At 32.6% G+C, this 17,518-nt stretch overlaps 1 protein-coding gene across 4 annotated transcripts in view; it reads left to right on the top strand.

The window, feature by feature from the left end:
• The window catches only part of LOC106869750 (EF-hand calcium-binding domain-containing protein 4B), a 110,638-nt gene that overhangs the window by 69,823 nt on the left and 23,297 nt on the right, over positions 1-17,518 (top strand). For 2 of the 4 annotated variants that reach the window (XM_014915615.3, XM_014915613.3), the window contains exons 9-12: positions 1,311-1,382; positions 2,188-2,239; positions 6,116-6,151; positions 8,644-8,744. In XM_014915615.3, the coding sequence (XP_014771101.1) occupies positions 1,311-1,382; positions 2,188-2,239; positions 6,116-6,151; positions 8,644-8,744 (261 nt within the window). The remainder of the gene's footprint in view (positions 1-1,310; positions 1,383-2,187; positions 2,240-6,115; positions 6,152-8,643; positions 8,745-17,518) is intronic. The other 2 variants (XM_089354762.1, XM_014915614.3) reach the window with 1 other exon arrangement.

Here is a 17,518-nt window from a genome sequence, read left to right as displayed (position 1 = left end):
ATTTATTCCATTTCTTCTCAAAGACTTAATGTTACATCCATACAGTTGTGGCCAAAAGTTTGGAACATTTTTTTAAAAATTAAGATTGTTATGCCCAAGTACAAGTCACTTCAAATGTATACAATGTATAAATTTAGACATTTAATATAAAAATTCTAATTTTTGGACCTATGTTCCAAACTTTTGGCCATGACTATATACTAGTGTGTATAGTGACTATCATGTTAAGCTATTTATTGATATTTCTATAGTTATTTCTTTTTGTCATTAGACTGTGTCATGTCAGTTTATTTTCCACTACACTCTCGGAGTGGTTGGCGTTAGGAAGGATATCCAGCTGTAGAAACTCTGCCAGATCAGATTGGAGCCTGGTGCAGCCTTCTGGTTTGCCAGTCCTCAGTCAAATCGTCCAACCCATGCTAGCATGAAAGGCGGACGTTAAACGATGATGATGATGAATAGTTAATGAAAAGTACTTTATCTAGTTCCTCCTGAGACTTCAATGGCAAAACCGTGCTCCTTTCTGGAATCAAATACTTTTATTGATTGTTGACTGTTCTATTCTTTGGACAGCTAGCAATTTTGACTCACTAGTTGCAACTTTTTGGTGAAGAGCTTCTCTTATGAAGATTGCCATCTTGATTCCATTTAACCTTAGGGAATCAACCCCATTATTTACTTTTTATTTTGTTTTTTATTAGCCTGGTACTTATTCTTTTGCTGAACTGCTAAGTTATGGGGATGTAAACACACCAACACCAGTTGTCAAGTGGTGGAGGGGGACAAACACAGACGTGAAGACACACACACACATCACACATGCATATAGACGACAGGCTTCCATCAGATTTTGTTTAACAAATCCACCCACAAGGCTTTGATTGGCTTGAAACTATAGTCAAAGACACTTTTCCAAGGTGCCACACGGTGGAACTGAACCTGGAACCATATGGTTGGGAAGCAAGATTCTTACTACACAACTACATCTGCACCTATAGATAGGCAATAGGTGTATATGCATATTTCAGGAATTCTTGCTCTTTCTTCAGTACCACATCCAAGTCTTGTATAGTAATTATCTTAAAAAATTTTCGAGTGTACAATAAGCTGCAATGTTTTAATTTTTGTTTCTTTATTTTAATGATTTAAGAAGTTTCAATAACACTTTATACTAATACAGTGATTTTTACAGATTTTAAGCTTAATTCTCCACATTGCTCTACTCTATGCAAAACATAAAATGACATTTTAAAACTTTGATGATGGAAATATTGTAACTATATATATTTTTTTTTTCTTTTTTAATACAGAATAGCATTGAAGCTAACTGAAGGAATAGCAATAGAAAGAGAAAGTCTAGTCAAACAATTGGATCATCTCAGGTATAGTAAATGTTAAATTAATATATATTTTAACTACAACAAGAAATTGCTTTAAAGAAAGATATAAACAGCGTTTGTAGTTTATTTTGAAATGCTAGTCAGAATTGTTTAAACAAGTGTAATATTCCAAATCAAGAAGTACAACAAAACTTAAGTGTGCAAATTAAACCTTCTTAATATTGGAAATAATATACTGTTGATATCTTGACCATATACTCTTTTACTCTTTTACTTGTTTCAGTCATTTGACTGTGGCCATGCTGGAGCACCACCTTTTAGTCGAGCTAATCGACCCCAGGACTTATTCTTTGTAAGCCTAGTACTTATTCTATCGGTCTCTTTAGCCGAACCATTAAGTTATGGGGACGTAAACACACCGGCATCGGTTGTCAAGTGATGTTGGGGGGAACAAACACAGACACACAAACATATACACACACACATACATATATATATATATATATATATATATATATATATATATATATATATATATATATACGATGGGCTTCTTTCAGTTTCCGTCTACCAAATCCACCCACAAGGCTTTGGTCGGCCCAGGGCTATAGTAGAAGACACTTGCCCAAGGTGTCACACAAAATACTTTGTTTTTTTTTTTGTTATTAATATTTGAACACTAGGACTTTGGTACAATTCAATAAACACTACAAAATTAATTTTAATTTAGCATTAAAAATAAAAGTAACACTGATGGATTAAGTTATTAAATGTAATATTGATATTTTTACAAGAAATGATCTAAAAGCTTATTTTCCTTTTTTTTTAAATTTTTTTTAATTTACAGAAATATTAATCGTAAACTACAAGATGACAAAGATGAAGCTGAAGCAAGGCGGGTATATATACATTTATGATACAAATAAACACTCATCAGGAGTGAATTTTTTTTATTAGAAAATTATGGCTTTTAAAAAATTTTTTGCGTTTAGCAACTTATATATTTAATGAAATACTTTTCTAATACTTTTAATACAGGAATTCAATATATAATAATTTTAGGCTTTGCTTCTGCATTTTAAATATATTTTTTCAATATTTCTGTTTTTTTGTATCATATATAAAGGTTTTTATTTTAATAGTTCTTAGAAAATTAAATTTTATTTTGTATAAAAAAGAAAATGTTCTCTTGTTTTGTTATATTAGAATCATCTATCTCATCATGATTTAGAGATTTTATTCTTGGGTGCTGTCAAGTTTTGTGTTGATGCATTCTTAGTATTCGCTAAAGTTCAGAGAAGGATCTATCCCTTGTAGGTCTATATTTTGCGCCCCAAACCTCTGCAATTGTGTATTGTTATGGGATTGCTCTTTTCTTTCAGTGTTTGAAGTCATAAACAGATTAAATTAGGTGAGCTCATAAAAAAAAAAAAAAAAAAAAAAAAATTTCCTAACACATTCACTATTGTGAATATGTGCATGTTTCTGTTTTCTGCATTAATTAGAAAGAAAGTAATTAATTTTAAAGAATGGCAAGAAGTATAACCATTCTGGATTGAATCCTGCATTTATTGACCCAAAGTTATAAAAGATGCATCGTGTTTGGAATGATAGATGAAATAACATCATTAACTAGCTATTCATTGCTCGTTATATGGATATTGACCTGAAAACTAAAGCATGTAGACTTTAACAATAACAGTTTACCTTAATTCTAATGAAATGAATTCACTTTAATGTTCATAATACAGATACATATATATTATATACAGATACATATATTATATAAGGTGGCGAGCTGGCAAAAACGTTAGCATGCTGGGCGAAATGCTTAGCGGTATTTTGTCTGCCATTACATTCTGAGTTCAAATTCCGCCGAAGTTGACTTTGCCTTTCATCCTTTCGGGGTCGATAAATTAAGTACCAGTTACGCACTGAGGTTGTTACGCACTGGGGTTGTTACGCACTGTCTGTCCTTGTTTGTCCCCTCTATGTTTAGCCCCTTGTGGGCAATAAAGAAATAAGATACATATATTATAGTATTTAAAATGTTACTGGGGGTGGCGAGCTGGCAGAAACGTTAGCACGCCGGGTGAAATACTTAGCGGTATTTCATCTGCCGTTACGTTCTGAGTTCAAATTCCGCCGAGGTTGACTTTGTCTTTCATCCTTTCGGAGTCGATAAAATAATTACCAGTTGCGTGCCGTAGTCGATCTGATCGACTTACTCCTCCCCCAAAAATTCCGGGCCTTGTGTCTAGAGTAGAAAAGAATTTTTATACAGGCTATGATCATCGATCTTTTTAACAATCATCATCAAGCCAGGGATCCTTCCTGTCATGGGAATCCGGTTGCCAAGACTCTCCAGTCCCCTTTGTGTAGGGTTGCACACATACATTCAATCTTCTAACATTATCTAGAACTGGAAATGAAAAAGTCTGATCTGAGGGATATCTGGCTGTTATTTCTAACAAGTTGAGTGACTATGTAGAGACACCCCTCACTGACTCGAGAAACTCTAGTGTTGTTACTATCAATGAAAGCAAGCATTTGTAGTTCATATCTATTAACATCTGGAAACACACACACACACACACACACACACACACACACACCTGTTCACTACTATCAAAACACTATGTATTTTCACCAGCATCCAAGATTCAGTGATTTAATGCATGTTCAAATGCCATTAATTGCAACTTAATAAGGGCTTTAAAATTATTTAAAACCAAGCATGATTTCATTCTAAATGTTATGAACAGTCATAAACCTTTCCATCCTTTCTGTTTATGCTTCATTTTTATGATTAAATGCTAATATCTGAGCTTTTCAGCATGTTAGTAACAACATTTCGGATCTGGCTCTATTCCTTACTTTATATCTAGCTTCACTTATACATCGATTCTTTTCATTGCCATTGCATTGTTACACAGTTATTTCCTTTGATCAAACTGATATATGCAATTATTTTTCTTATATATATATATATATATATATATATATATATATATATATATATACATATACATATATATATATATATATATATATATATATATACATATACATATATATATATATATATATATATATATATACATATACATATATATATATATATATATATATATATATATATATATATATATATATATATATATATATATATATATATATATATATATATATATATATATATATATATATATATATATATATATATATATATATATATATATATATATATATATATATATATATATATATATATATATATATATATATATATATATATATATATATATAAAAAGGCATGTGGCCTAGTGGTTAGAGTGTTGCACACATGATTGTTAAGTTGTGGGTTCAATTCCTGGGCCAGGTACCACTTTATGCTCTTGAGCAAAACACTTCATTTTACGTTGCCCCAGTCCACTGTTAATAGGTAACTCTGTGATGGAATAGTCTTCCAATTCCAATCAGGAGGGATGTTGGTCTGCTCATCTAACCAATTGGATGGCATCATTCAAAGGTTAAAACAATGTGAAGCGCATGATGACCAGTGATGTATAACCACATCCTATAATCTGGTCAGTATCATGATGCATGTATATATATGTATGTATATATATATATATATATATATATATATATATATATACACACACAAACACACACACATATAGAGATGTATAATTTTTCCAAAGTTCTGTTGTAGATTTTGTAAAGCATTGTACAAGTTAGAGTTTTAAAGAATTTTTTTAGCTCTATAGAAGGAAACATAGCTGGCCTTTGTGATGCATTTTTGGCCATTTTTTAGAATAATCTGGTTTTTGTGAGTAATAATATATTTTCCTTCAGTGAGTTCATTCACCTCTAGTAAAGGGTCAACATTATGTTGCTTGTAAGAAAAAAAAAAAAAAAAAAACTCCTTCGGGTTTTGTTGTCCAGGGCCTTTCCTGGTGCTTTTTTGAGTTCAGAAAATAAAGATATTCATATCTTGTGCCTAGAGTAGAAAAGAATACACCCTGACATTTAAAACTAATTAACATGAGATTTTCATGGGTGCTTTTAATTTAAAACACTTTAAAACAGGAAGCCAGTGTGACAGGTGTACAGGTGGTCCGAGACAGGCTGATATCAAAATGGTTAAACCTGAAACATATGTGTTCATAATAAAAGCATGATGATTTATTGACGCTATGAATTTTATCACTGCATGATATGTATATGTGTATATATATATATATATATATATATATATATATATATATATATATATATATATATATATATATATATATGTATGCATGTATATGTGTATATATATATATATATATATATATATATATATATATATATATATATTATATAAAGAACAGGAATGATAAATGCATGTTATTCTTTTGTTTGAATACTTGTGTTTCGAATCGTTTTTTTATATTTTTTTTTTTAGGAATGATTTAAATTGTTGTGTGTTTATTATAAACAGGTTGATGACAATAAAAATTGAATTTCACTTTGATATACTTCAGTGATACATTTTTGATGATCTTAAATTATTACTTGAATTGTTACTAAATAATTTTTTGGGAACTTGCATTATCCTAAACATATCCAAATTCTTATCCATTAACAAAACTTAATGAATCTCATTTTTCTTAATGTGTTATATTCTAATGCTGGGTATGTATCTATAATCAATGTTAAATTTCTTGTCTGTTAAATTATTATAAAAATTGGCAATTTAACATTTTGTTCATCAATATTGCCAGGACCAATTGTTGAATCTTCAGGATGAACTGTCTGAGGTATTTTGTAATTGTAATGTTTTTGGAGATGCATGGGTGTACTTTTCTTCTACTTTTTCATTTGGAAATTATTCTTATTTTATTTTCATAATTTTATCCAGAATAACTAAATGGGAAATTTCTTTTTATTGCTATATTTTAAGATCACTTCTTCTCAATATATCAGATTTTAATTGAATAGAGTTGCATGAAGCTGTGGATGAAATATATGTATATATAATTATATTCAAGACATCATATACACTCAGACATAGAAAGCCTTTCACTGTGGAAATAATCTCCGGAAAAATTTCTCCTTGTAGACAAAAATATGTGTGAAAAACATATTGCACTATGAGTGAGAAGAAATTTCTCCCAAGACTGTTTCCACAGTGAAAGGTATTCCCATGTTCAAGTGTACATGAACATGTTAAATATTATTGTATATGCATATGTAGGACATTAACTCTAGTTTTAGTCATCCTTATCCATTAAGGCAGTGGTTCTCACCTGGAGCCTATAAAAGATTTTGTAATTAAAATTTACGTGCAATAAATTGGTTATACTTCTGCAATACTCAAAATATTTTCACAATGTTTTTTATACGATTCCTTATAATGTCTAAAAATAAAAATAAAATAGGATCTTTTAAATATTGAATGGTTATGAGGGTTCATCTAAGTGGAATAGGAATTAAAGCATTCCATAGGCAAAAAATGGTTGAGAACCACTGCAATAAGGCAAAAACCATTATGATTATTTTGATTTTAATTTTTTTAATAGTATTAAAATTTTATTTCAATCATAAGCAGAACAATATACGAAAATATTTCTTCATCAGAAAACCTCTTGAATCAATCTGTTTTGAAGTTTATCAGAAACATGTAGAGTTCTTGTGACATGTAATTTGATCAAGTATGAAGTAGATTTATTGTCACTCATAATATTTTACACTAGTTATAATAACATTATCAAAAGAATAGCAAATGAAAACTAATTTGAGTAAATTTAGCAAAATTATGACAAAATGAGCACCATATGCATACATACACACTTATATAATATATACATATATCTATCTATCTATCTATCTATTTCTCTCTCTCTCTCTCTCTCTCTCTCTTTATATATATATATATATATATATATATATATATATATATATATATATATATATATATATATATATATAGGGCCACAAGCATGTCCTCAATAAATGAAGATAGTAAAAGATGTGTATATTAATATACATATATAAATAGTAACTGCAATGGACTGACGTTCCATCTAGGTGGGGAACCTATACGCCAATGAAACCAGGAAACCAGACCTTATGAGCCAGGCATAGCTCGAGAAGGAATGAGCATATAAGTAGTAACAATTTATTAAATGGGGAAAGGAAATGCTATGATCGTAGCTGCTTATCTATAAAAAATAGTTATACCGCTTTTAAATTAATTAAAAGATTATTTCTAGAATTGTCTTCCTGGCAACATTACTTAGTTAATCTTGTTGTGATTATATCCTATAGATTCATCTTATCATTCATGTTATTATTTTAGAAATGCAAGTATTCTGTTTTATTTTTTCTCTCTTTAAATTATTACGCCCATTACTATTTCAACTTTTTACCTGAATAGACAATTAAATGATACCACTTTTATTTGTAAAATAATAAAAAAATAACAATTTTTGAATTTTTAAAATCTATCCTTTTATCTCTTCCTTTTTAGTGTCTCAATATTTTTTTCATTTTTTTTTTTTGGCATTTTGGTGAAATTTTTCTAAAGATCTACCTTTTATTATCTCTCTTTATATTCTTCAAATCTTTTAAGTTTGTGTGATTTGTCATTGATAGTAAAAATATATTAATTTATTATGGGTTAAATTTCTACCACAGGTCATTTATATGCTGTTTGTCTAACCTTAACTGAATAAAATAGCAAAACAATTTTGGAGATTTTTAAAAATCTGATTTGTTTATCTGTTTCATACAGAGTCACTAAGTTTAAAATTACAGTTCATACATATAAGAGTGATTATATTTAAAATTCATAGGCATGAATTTTCCAAATTCAAAATCTAATAATAATCAAATAAAATGTTCCATATTTTAAAATCATTAAAAAAAAGATTATATACTCATAAAGAAAATTAAAACTTTCATTTTCAACTTTTGGCAGACTTGTATAACAATATTAATTTACAATATACCTTAACCCTTTTGTTACCATATTTCTATTGAGATGCTCTGTGTTTCTTTCAACTAATTTTAAATATAATAAAGAATTTAGTAAAATAACTTAGTTATCATTAAGCTGGTGTTAGGAACGTAAATTGTGACTGAGGTTTGGTGGAATATTTTAATTAAAAACTTTTTGAAAACAAGGCATTTGTACTACAGAGCCAGAGGCGGTTTCAGCCGGGTTGGTATCAAAAGGGTTAAACATTACAATTTAATTCTGTATTTGTGATAAAAAATTCTGACATAGGAATTCTTTTGCTTTCAACAGGCATCATCCAAGGAGTTCAGTCCGAATTCAGAATTAGCTCGTCCAAAACTCAAGAAGAGAGGTTCAATCTTAGCAGACTATTTCAACCCCGATGCAAGAAGGTGCTGTTACTTTGTAACTTCTGTTCACTAAACCGAGCTGTTTTTCTATTTATGCTGCTTCTTAAACTGCATTGCCCAATTATTGTTACTGAAATTGGGTTTGCAAAATAAGTATCTAGCAGTTATTTGTTGCTATATAACACTACCTACCTCAGGTTTTTCTTTGTCATCTTGTATTAACATTCCTGAATATAAATCAGTTCTGCTTCTAGATTTTAAAACAATTATTTCTTTCTTTTTCTTTTTCTTTTTCTTTTTATTTTTTCTTAATAAAAGAAATCAATCAATTTGTTTTATTTTATGATAGTTTTTGAAATATTTGTTTACTTCAGTTGTTAGTGCTGTATTTGATGGCATAACAGATTCCCAAGCATATTAGATGCACCACAATTTCAGCAGCACATATTAGAGAAAAGAAAGTTTTTAAGGGATTAAAAGCATATAATATCTAACCCTTTAGCATTCAAACCAGCCATATCCAGCTGAAATATTCTGTTTTGCGTTCAGACCTTCCTGATCCAGCCTCTTACACCTATCCTACAATGTTGTTCTAAAAATGAACAATCACATCATCGAAATCTCAAAGCTACAAGATAAGGCATGATTAATTCAAAACAATGTAAATAAATATGCATCACATTTGATAGAGTAATTTGAATCCTGAACAAAACCTGAAAGCAATTTACAGTGCATTACAAAACATTACAAAAATACCTTAACTATAGCAGAAAACATTACTGTATATAAAGAGCAAGTCAGCAATATAGCTGAAAATAAAGCAAGAAATCACAAGCATATGGGTGCCCAATATAGGCTCCAAGGTTACTAGTTGCGGGGGGGGGGGGGCGCATTTTTTTTCGTAAAAAGTGTCTTATATGCCATCAAATACAGTATTTATGGTTTGCTTTTTTTCTGGAATACATTATTTCTTTTTTAAATCTAAATATAATTGTATATAAATGCAGATTGTAATATGACTTTAAATGTAGGTGTTTGCATTCACTTGTCTAAGAGATACATTTTTAATTTTCAGATATGAAAATATTTTCAATTGTAGAAATATTCTGTGAAATTATATAATTAAATTATACAGATGTACTTACACAGCAGGTGTTTTGTTCTGGAATTGTGTGTTGAAACTAAAATGATTGCAGTGCAGAAGATACATGTTTGCCATTTGGGAAACATACGAAGACCGTTAACTTCACTTAAACATTTATTGTCTGTTATATGGTGTCAAAATTTTTGTCACTTAAAATTGCAACCTGGTCGCTGACAAATTTTGTGCTGCAGTTCTAACACCATATTACAAACAATAAACGTTTAAGTGAAGTGAATGAACTTTGTATGTTTCTGAATGCTTAACATGTGTCTTTAACTCTACAATTGTTTATATAATTAAAATTTAATATAACAGTAAATGAAGGCTATTGTGTACTTAAAAGCTTTCAAAATATTCATTTCTGTTGAGGATTGGGTCACTTTGGTAAAAGAAGCTGCCAACTATTTCTCAGGAACATTCTGGCCATTTAAATGACTAAATGTCACTGGTATCTCTCTGCTTGCTACTCCTGCTCTGCAACTTCTGTCTACAAATTCCTTTCTATTGGTTTGCTTGTGATCTCACTGCCTCACTTCACATAAAGAGATTACTTTCTAAAGCATACACCTTCTGTATTACAAAATATAGAACCTATGTGCTTCACTGTTTAGATAAGATGTAAACGATAAACAAATGGATTTTATACTGGAGTTAGTTTTTATAATTCCATGTATTATATATACATTGGGCCACACCGAGGCAATGACTTCTGACTGAGACCTTTGGAAATATGCTGTGCGTGAGAAGACCTGGCAAGCCAAGTGAGACCTAAATCCAAGGCCTCTGCCAGGGGTGTAGCCAGCCAACTTATGCATACCTTCCTTCATTGGACACTAAACTCCGCTTGCGAAGACCTGTTGAGGCAAGTGAAATTGAAATCGAACTAAATTCGATGACTGGCACCCATGCCAATGTCGTCTCCTTCATTGGACACGAAACTCAGCTTGCGAAGACCTGTTGGTGCAAGCAAAAGCGAAATCATGATGGCACCTGTGCCCAGCGTCGCCTTCCTGGCACTTGTGCCGGTGGCATGTGTAACGACATTCGAGCGAGATCGTTGCCAGTGCCACTAGACTGGCTCCTGTGCAGGTGGCATGTAAAATACACCATTTTGAGCGTGGCCGTTGCCAGTCCTGCCTGACTGGCCTTCATGCCGGTGGCATGTAAAAGAACCCACTACACTCTCGGAGTGGTTGGCATTAGGAAGGGCATCCAGCTGTAGATGATGATATAATTAAGCTGCTGTAGATGTAACAAAATCTTAATGAGATTTGGGAATTTGTTTCTTGATCTCTTTTTTTTTTTAATTATTAAGGGGATTCGATTGAACTAAAACTTTTCCAAGCAGGAAACTAGAAATATCGTTTATTTTGTCTTCTGCTTTTTTTTTTTTATGAATATTTTCTGAGATAGAATTGATCTGATAGCAGGTTGCTTTCTATGAATGAAGGACCAGACAAAAATCATTGATTTATTTTCATGTTCAGTGTATAGTTACAAATATGAGTGAATCTAAAATAGAAATTCTGTCCTTTGTTCAAAAAAGGACAGGCTATGATTTTTAGAAGGATCTAAAAATGGAAATTTTTTACATGTATTGATCATCATCAGTTAATGTCAGCTTCCCATGGTGGGATGTGCTGGATGATGAGACAAGATCTAGTGAGCCACAGGATTGTGTCGAGCTCCAATGTCAACTTTGGCATGGTTCCTATGGCTGGATACGTTTCTTGGCACCAACCTCTTTACATGTATACTGGGTGCTTATTTCATGCCACCGGTTCTAGCGAGGACACTAACTAACTTGCAAGACAGAAAAACCAAAGTTAAAAGTTCTTTGACTAAGTGAGGGGTATATTTCAGAAGGGGGAGGTGGCTTTATGCCAAGTGTTGAAGAACTAAAGCAGCATTTCTTAACCGGGGTTCTGCAAAAGGTTCCTAGGGATTCTGCGAGAAAGAGTGAGATAAGCTAATGCTAAATTCATGATCATAATATTACTAGACATGCACAACATATTAGTTATTGTAATATTGTAATATAGACATCATCCTATCTAACCTATTATGTTATCAAAAATATATAACAACCATTGGGGATATATTTAGTGATGTCTGTAATTTAAGGTCACCCTATATATATATGTATATATATTTGATATTTATCACATGAAGTTTGCTGAAAATATATGAGAAATATATGGTATATAATTTTTTTTTGTGCAGGGCTTCCTTGAGATATGTAATTTATTTTAAGGATTACGCAAGGATAAAAATGATGGGAAACACTGGACTAACGTATAATAAAAGGACAAGCACAAATATCTTGTTGTAGAGGAGATACATGGCTGGCCCCTATTATATAAGAATGAGTAGGAATAGCTGGGAGCAAGATAAAGATGATGGTGATGAGGTGCTGAAGGAACTCTCTCGGTATAAGAAGTTGAGTATAAGAGAGGGTGTAGATACTGGATTGGGGGAGGAAATAGAGGGTGGGTAATTTCATAAGTGTGTGGAAGGAGAGTAGCAAATGGCTAGAGATAAGGGTAGAGGTGAATGTAGTGGATGATGAACCATAAGCCTTTATCCAAAACCTTCGGATGGCAAGATATGGCGCTGAGTATGAGTAGTACCCATAGTTTTTGTTCTCTTAGATGGGTTGCCATTTATGGCTGAGCCCCATCTACCCTTGCTATTAAACCTTTAACTGAAACAATGGTTGAAATATGCCAGGGTATATCCTCATACTTTCTGTCTGGTACACATGAAATAACAAACTAAAAGAGTTTAAAATATCCTGACCGATTCTTTTAACTTTGTAATTAATTCCCATCTTCCACTATTTCTACAAGTTTTGTTGCATGACTGTTATAACAAGATCCAGAGAAAAAGGAAGTGAAAGTTTCAGTGCAATAATTGATTGGTTTTTAATTGGTTATATCCCTTCAGAGATATGTGTGAGACGAAAGCTATTAGCTGACAATAGATGTTTAACGCCATCTAATCTATACCGGACAGGTTTCTTTGCTCTTCAAGCAAAAACAAAGAAAGGTCAGATGAAAACTATTTTAGATATATACAGTGCTTGCAAGTGTTGTCCTGGATGAAATGTGAGCAGCTGGTTTTATTATGCTGAAGAAGAAATGGATTTATTGAGTTATGGAAGTGAAACAAATGTTTTTATGATATATTGATTTATTACATTATGACAAGGCTGAAATAAATTGACAGAAGAACATATAGTGATTGGAATCAAGCTTAATATATTACTGGTATTTATTTATTGACACTGGTGTTAGGGAGGATGTCCAGCCATAGAAACTAGTGCCTGGTGCAGTCTTTGGGCCCATTGGATCCTTTCAAACCATCCAACCCATACTTGCAGGGAACATGGTCTTAAGCAAATTGTTGATGATGATTGGAGAGATGATGGTAAAGGCAACTCTGATGGAATTTGAACTCAGAACATAAAGAGATGCAACCAAATACTTTGAAGGTATTTTGTCCAAAACCCAACTGATTCTGTCAATTATTGTCCCCTCGGAAAAGGAATTTGATGTATTGAGACAACATATACAATTTAAAAAGAAAATTAGTCTTTAAGGGAATAGAATCTAAACAAAAACAATTTGGTCTGTATATTTTGTGCTCTTTTAAATTTGATTTGATCCCTTTAAGTCAGAAAGGAACTCAGTGCCCATGATCCTTTACATGGTGTCCAAGACTAAGAAGGAAGAAGATATCCTTAACCCAGGGACCTGGTCTGATTGTTTGCAACAGAGTGGACTCTGCTGAAGGTACCCATTGGTGTTGAACTAGGTACTGAGTTAAATCTACCACCCAAGTAAGCTGTGGTAGGATTTGAATTTGGAAAGTAAAAGACTGGAAGAAATACTACAAAATATCCGGTCTGATCTTTTTACAGTTCCATTAATCTGCTGCCTTGGACTGGTTCTTTTCATTTTTTTTTTTTTTTTTTGACTTCTGAAAGGATCAAAGGCAAAATTGACCTCTGTGAGATTTGAACTTAAAACACAGTTGTTCAAAACAAATATTGTGAAGCATCGTGTCTGATGCTTAATGACTCAACTAATTCACTGCTTGTCTGTTGTTTTATGGATCCAAGAGAGAAGGCAATGCTGGCTCACCTGAGTGGGTGTAGACATGCTCTGGTATCAGTCAACCATTGTCCTAGCTATTGACTGACAGCAAGGACAGACAGGACTCAGTCATGAATGGCAACTTATTTAGGAGAAGGTCATTATGAACATATAAGCACAGAAAATTTCTTAGTTAAAGTGTTGATCTGTATTAAGGTGTTTGGTCCTAACATATTTGACTCTCCATTTTTAGTGAAAAAAACGTTATTTTAATGTTTAAACAAGCTAGTTCTCATATTTTCTGATTCAGTGTCTCACTGGTCTACATTCATTCAAATCATGATGATGTGAGATCGTTCAACTCTTACTGTTGAGTGCACAGGGAGCTTAGCACAGCCCTGCGGCTTGTCAGAGCCTCTCAAACTGCTGTTTCAGTCATTTGACTGGGGTCATGATAGAGCACCACCTTTAGTCGAATAAATCGATCCCAGGACTTATTCTTTGTAAGCCTAGTAATTATTCTATTGGTCTGTTTTGCATCAGTTTTCAAGCGATGTCAGGGAGACAAATACAGACACACAAACATATACACGCACATACATACATACATATATATATATATATATATATATATATATATATATAGAATGGGCTTCTTTCAGTTTCCGTCTACCAACTCTATTCCCAAGGCTTTGGTCGGCCCGAGGCTTTGGTCGGCCCAAGGCTTTGGTCGGCCCAAGGCTATAGTAGAAGACACTTGCCCAAGGTGCCACGCAATGGTGGGACTGAATCCGAAACCATGTGGTTGGTAAGCAAGCTACTTACCACACAACCACACCTGCGTTCGATGATGATGATGATGATGATGATCCAGCCTATTGGAAGGTTCAATTTATTTTTATTTTTATTGGCTCAATCCAGTGAGATGAGCACAATTTTATTTGCAAAATTTGTAAATAAAAGCTTTAGTCCCGATATACCTAGGCTCAGTGGGACCTAACTGAAAGCTTTGTCTCTCTCTCTGTAGTGTTTGAAGATTAAACGAAGATTAAATGAAAGATGAACCGATGAATTTTCAAATTGCTTCTTTTCTATGTTCATGAGAGATTTTGAGCAGCTCAGCGCAACCAAGTGATTAACTACTTAACTGTTGTGATTAGCAGAATTAGTACAGTGACAGATGAAATACCTTGTGATATTTAGTTGCATAAAAGTACTGGTTTCAAATTTTGCCTCAAGGGCAGCAATTTTGGGGGAGGAGATATGTTGATTACAACGGCCTCCAGTACTCAACTGGTACTTATTTTATTGACTCCAAAAGGAGGAAAAGCAAAAAAAAAAAAAAATTTTTTTTTAAAATCAACCTCAACAGGATTTGAACTCAGAACATAAAGATGGACAAAATTCCACCAAGCATTTTGCCCGGTGTGCTAACAATTCAGCTAGTTCACCTTGTAAATAATCCTTTCTACTATAGGCACAAGGCCTGAAATTTTGGGGGAGGGGATGAATCGACTACATCGACCCTAGTGTGTAACTGGTACTTAATTTATCGATAGGATGAAAGGCAAAGTCGACCCCAGCAGAATTTGGACTCTGAAGAGAGACAAAATACCGCTAAGCATTTCATCTGGCATGCTAATGATTCTTATTTCTTTATTTCCCACAAGGGACTAAACATAGAGGGGACAAACAAGGACAGACAAAGGGGTTAAGTCGATTACATTGACCCCAGTGCACAACTGGTACTTAATTTATGGACCCCGAAAGGCAAAGTCGACCTCGACGGAATTTGAACTCAGAACGTAATGGCAGACAAAATACCGCTAAGCATTTCACTAGGCGTGCTAGTGTTTCTGCCAGCTCACTGCCTTACCACCTTGTAAATAATAAATATTAAAATGTCTTTCATTTCTAACGATGGAAATAATAGCCTGAACTATTAAATTCTTATTAATAATGATAATTCACCACAAATATCTAAACATTTAGAAATTTATTCAATAAATTATTGAACCTCCAGCAGTCTAAATATTAAAAAATCAGCAGATATCCAACTGATTACTTCAAATTTTATATTAATTTATATCTTGTTTTTCATGTTTTTTTCACTGTCTGCCATTATGTAATTTTAACCCTTTTGTAAACATATTTCTTTTGAAATGCTCTGTTTTTGCTTCAATTAATTTTGAAAATAAGAATTTTAAAAATAACTTTGTGAATAGTAAGTTGGCATTTGGAACAATAATTAGCATGAAATTTTGATGGAAGGTTTAAAACGGGAAGTTTGTAGCAGAGAAGCAAAGCTGGTCTGAAGCAGAGTGATCTCAAAAGAGTAAAGTTATTAAAATGTCAGTCCAAGATTACTAATTATTTTGAAAAATGTTGTTGAATTGTAGAAGAATTAGAAAAACTTACCAATCATTGTATGCGCAGATATTTGTCTATTTACATTAATTGTCGCAGAACTTTTCACATATGCACATAGTTCTGATTGGAGTGGGTGTCAGCAATAATATTTAACATGGCCATGTTACACTTATGTGTCTTTTTAAAAAATATATACAGGGTGTTCACAAAGTCTGGGTACATGGGGATTAACACATACTTTAAGAAATTATTATTTCTTATATTTAATTGTTTATGTTATGATTTTATTTACTCCATGTACCCACATGAGGATTAACACATACTTTAAGAAAGTATTATTTCTTATATTTAATTGTTTATGTTATGATTTTATTTACTCTATGTACCAAGACATTGTGGATACCCTGTATATCATCATTATCATCATCATCATCATCATCATCATCATTGTTTAACATCCACTTTCCATGTTGGCACGAGTTGGATGATTTGACATTGAGCTGGCCAGCCGGCAAGCATCCAGACTCCAGTTGTCTGTGGTGACATGGTTTCTACTGCTGGATGCCCTTTCTAATGACAACCACTTTACAGAGTGTGCTGGGTGCTTTTTATGTGCTACCTGTATGGGTGTGTGTGTATTAGTGTGTACCCCTTTTCTTTACATCACATCCTGGTTGTAAATGAACATCACTGTCACACAAGCAATGCTATTCATTTCAAATCTACTGTAAAAATATGTCTGGCCTTGAGGAAATATTACCTTATTTGAAAACAGGTAAAAGTGACAGGAAGGATATATAACTGCAGAAAACCTGCCCCAATAAGTTCTACCTAACTCATGCAAGCATGGAAAAGTTGATATTAAATCGTGAATACCAAATTAGGAAAACTGAATAAACACATGTCTTTTTTATAAGAGACAGCTACAGTTGTATATAAGCAATAGTTATCTAATACCCTTATCGCTCTTATCAATTAAATAAATAGGCTTTCATACTTAGCGAGTTTTTGGGGTACTTGTTCTTACTGTAATACTTTTGCATATATTATCAGGGGACCTGACTTGGCTACCTACACATGTGCACATACATAAGTGTGCGCGCGCACACACACTCACATCTTTACCTTATATCATTTATTTGTTTTTTGTCATTGAACTGTGGCCATGCTGGGGCAGTGCTGTGAAGGTTTTAGTCACTCAAGCA

The sequence above is a fragment of the Octopus bimaculoides genome, chromosome 7, assembly GCF_046866305.1.
Source record: "Octopus bimaculoides isolate indiv1 chromosome 7, ASM4686630v1, whole genome shotgun sequence".
NCBI classification, from domain to species: domain Eukaryota; kingdom Metazoa; phylum Mollusca; class Cephalopoda; order Octopoda; family Octopodidae; genus Octopus; species Octopus bimaculoides.
This window is presented reverse-complemented; position numbering and strand designations above follow the sequence as displayed.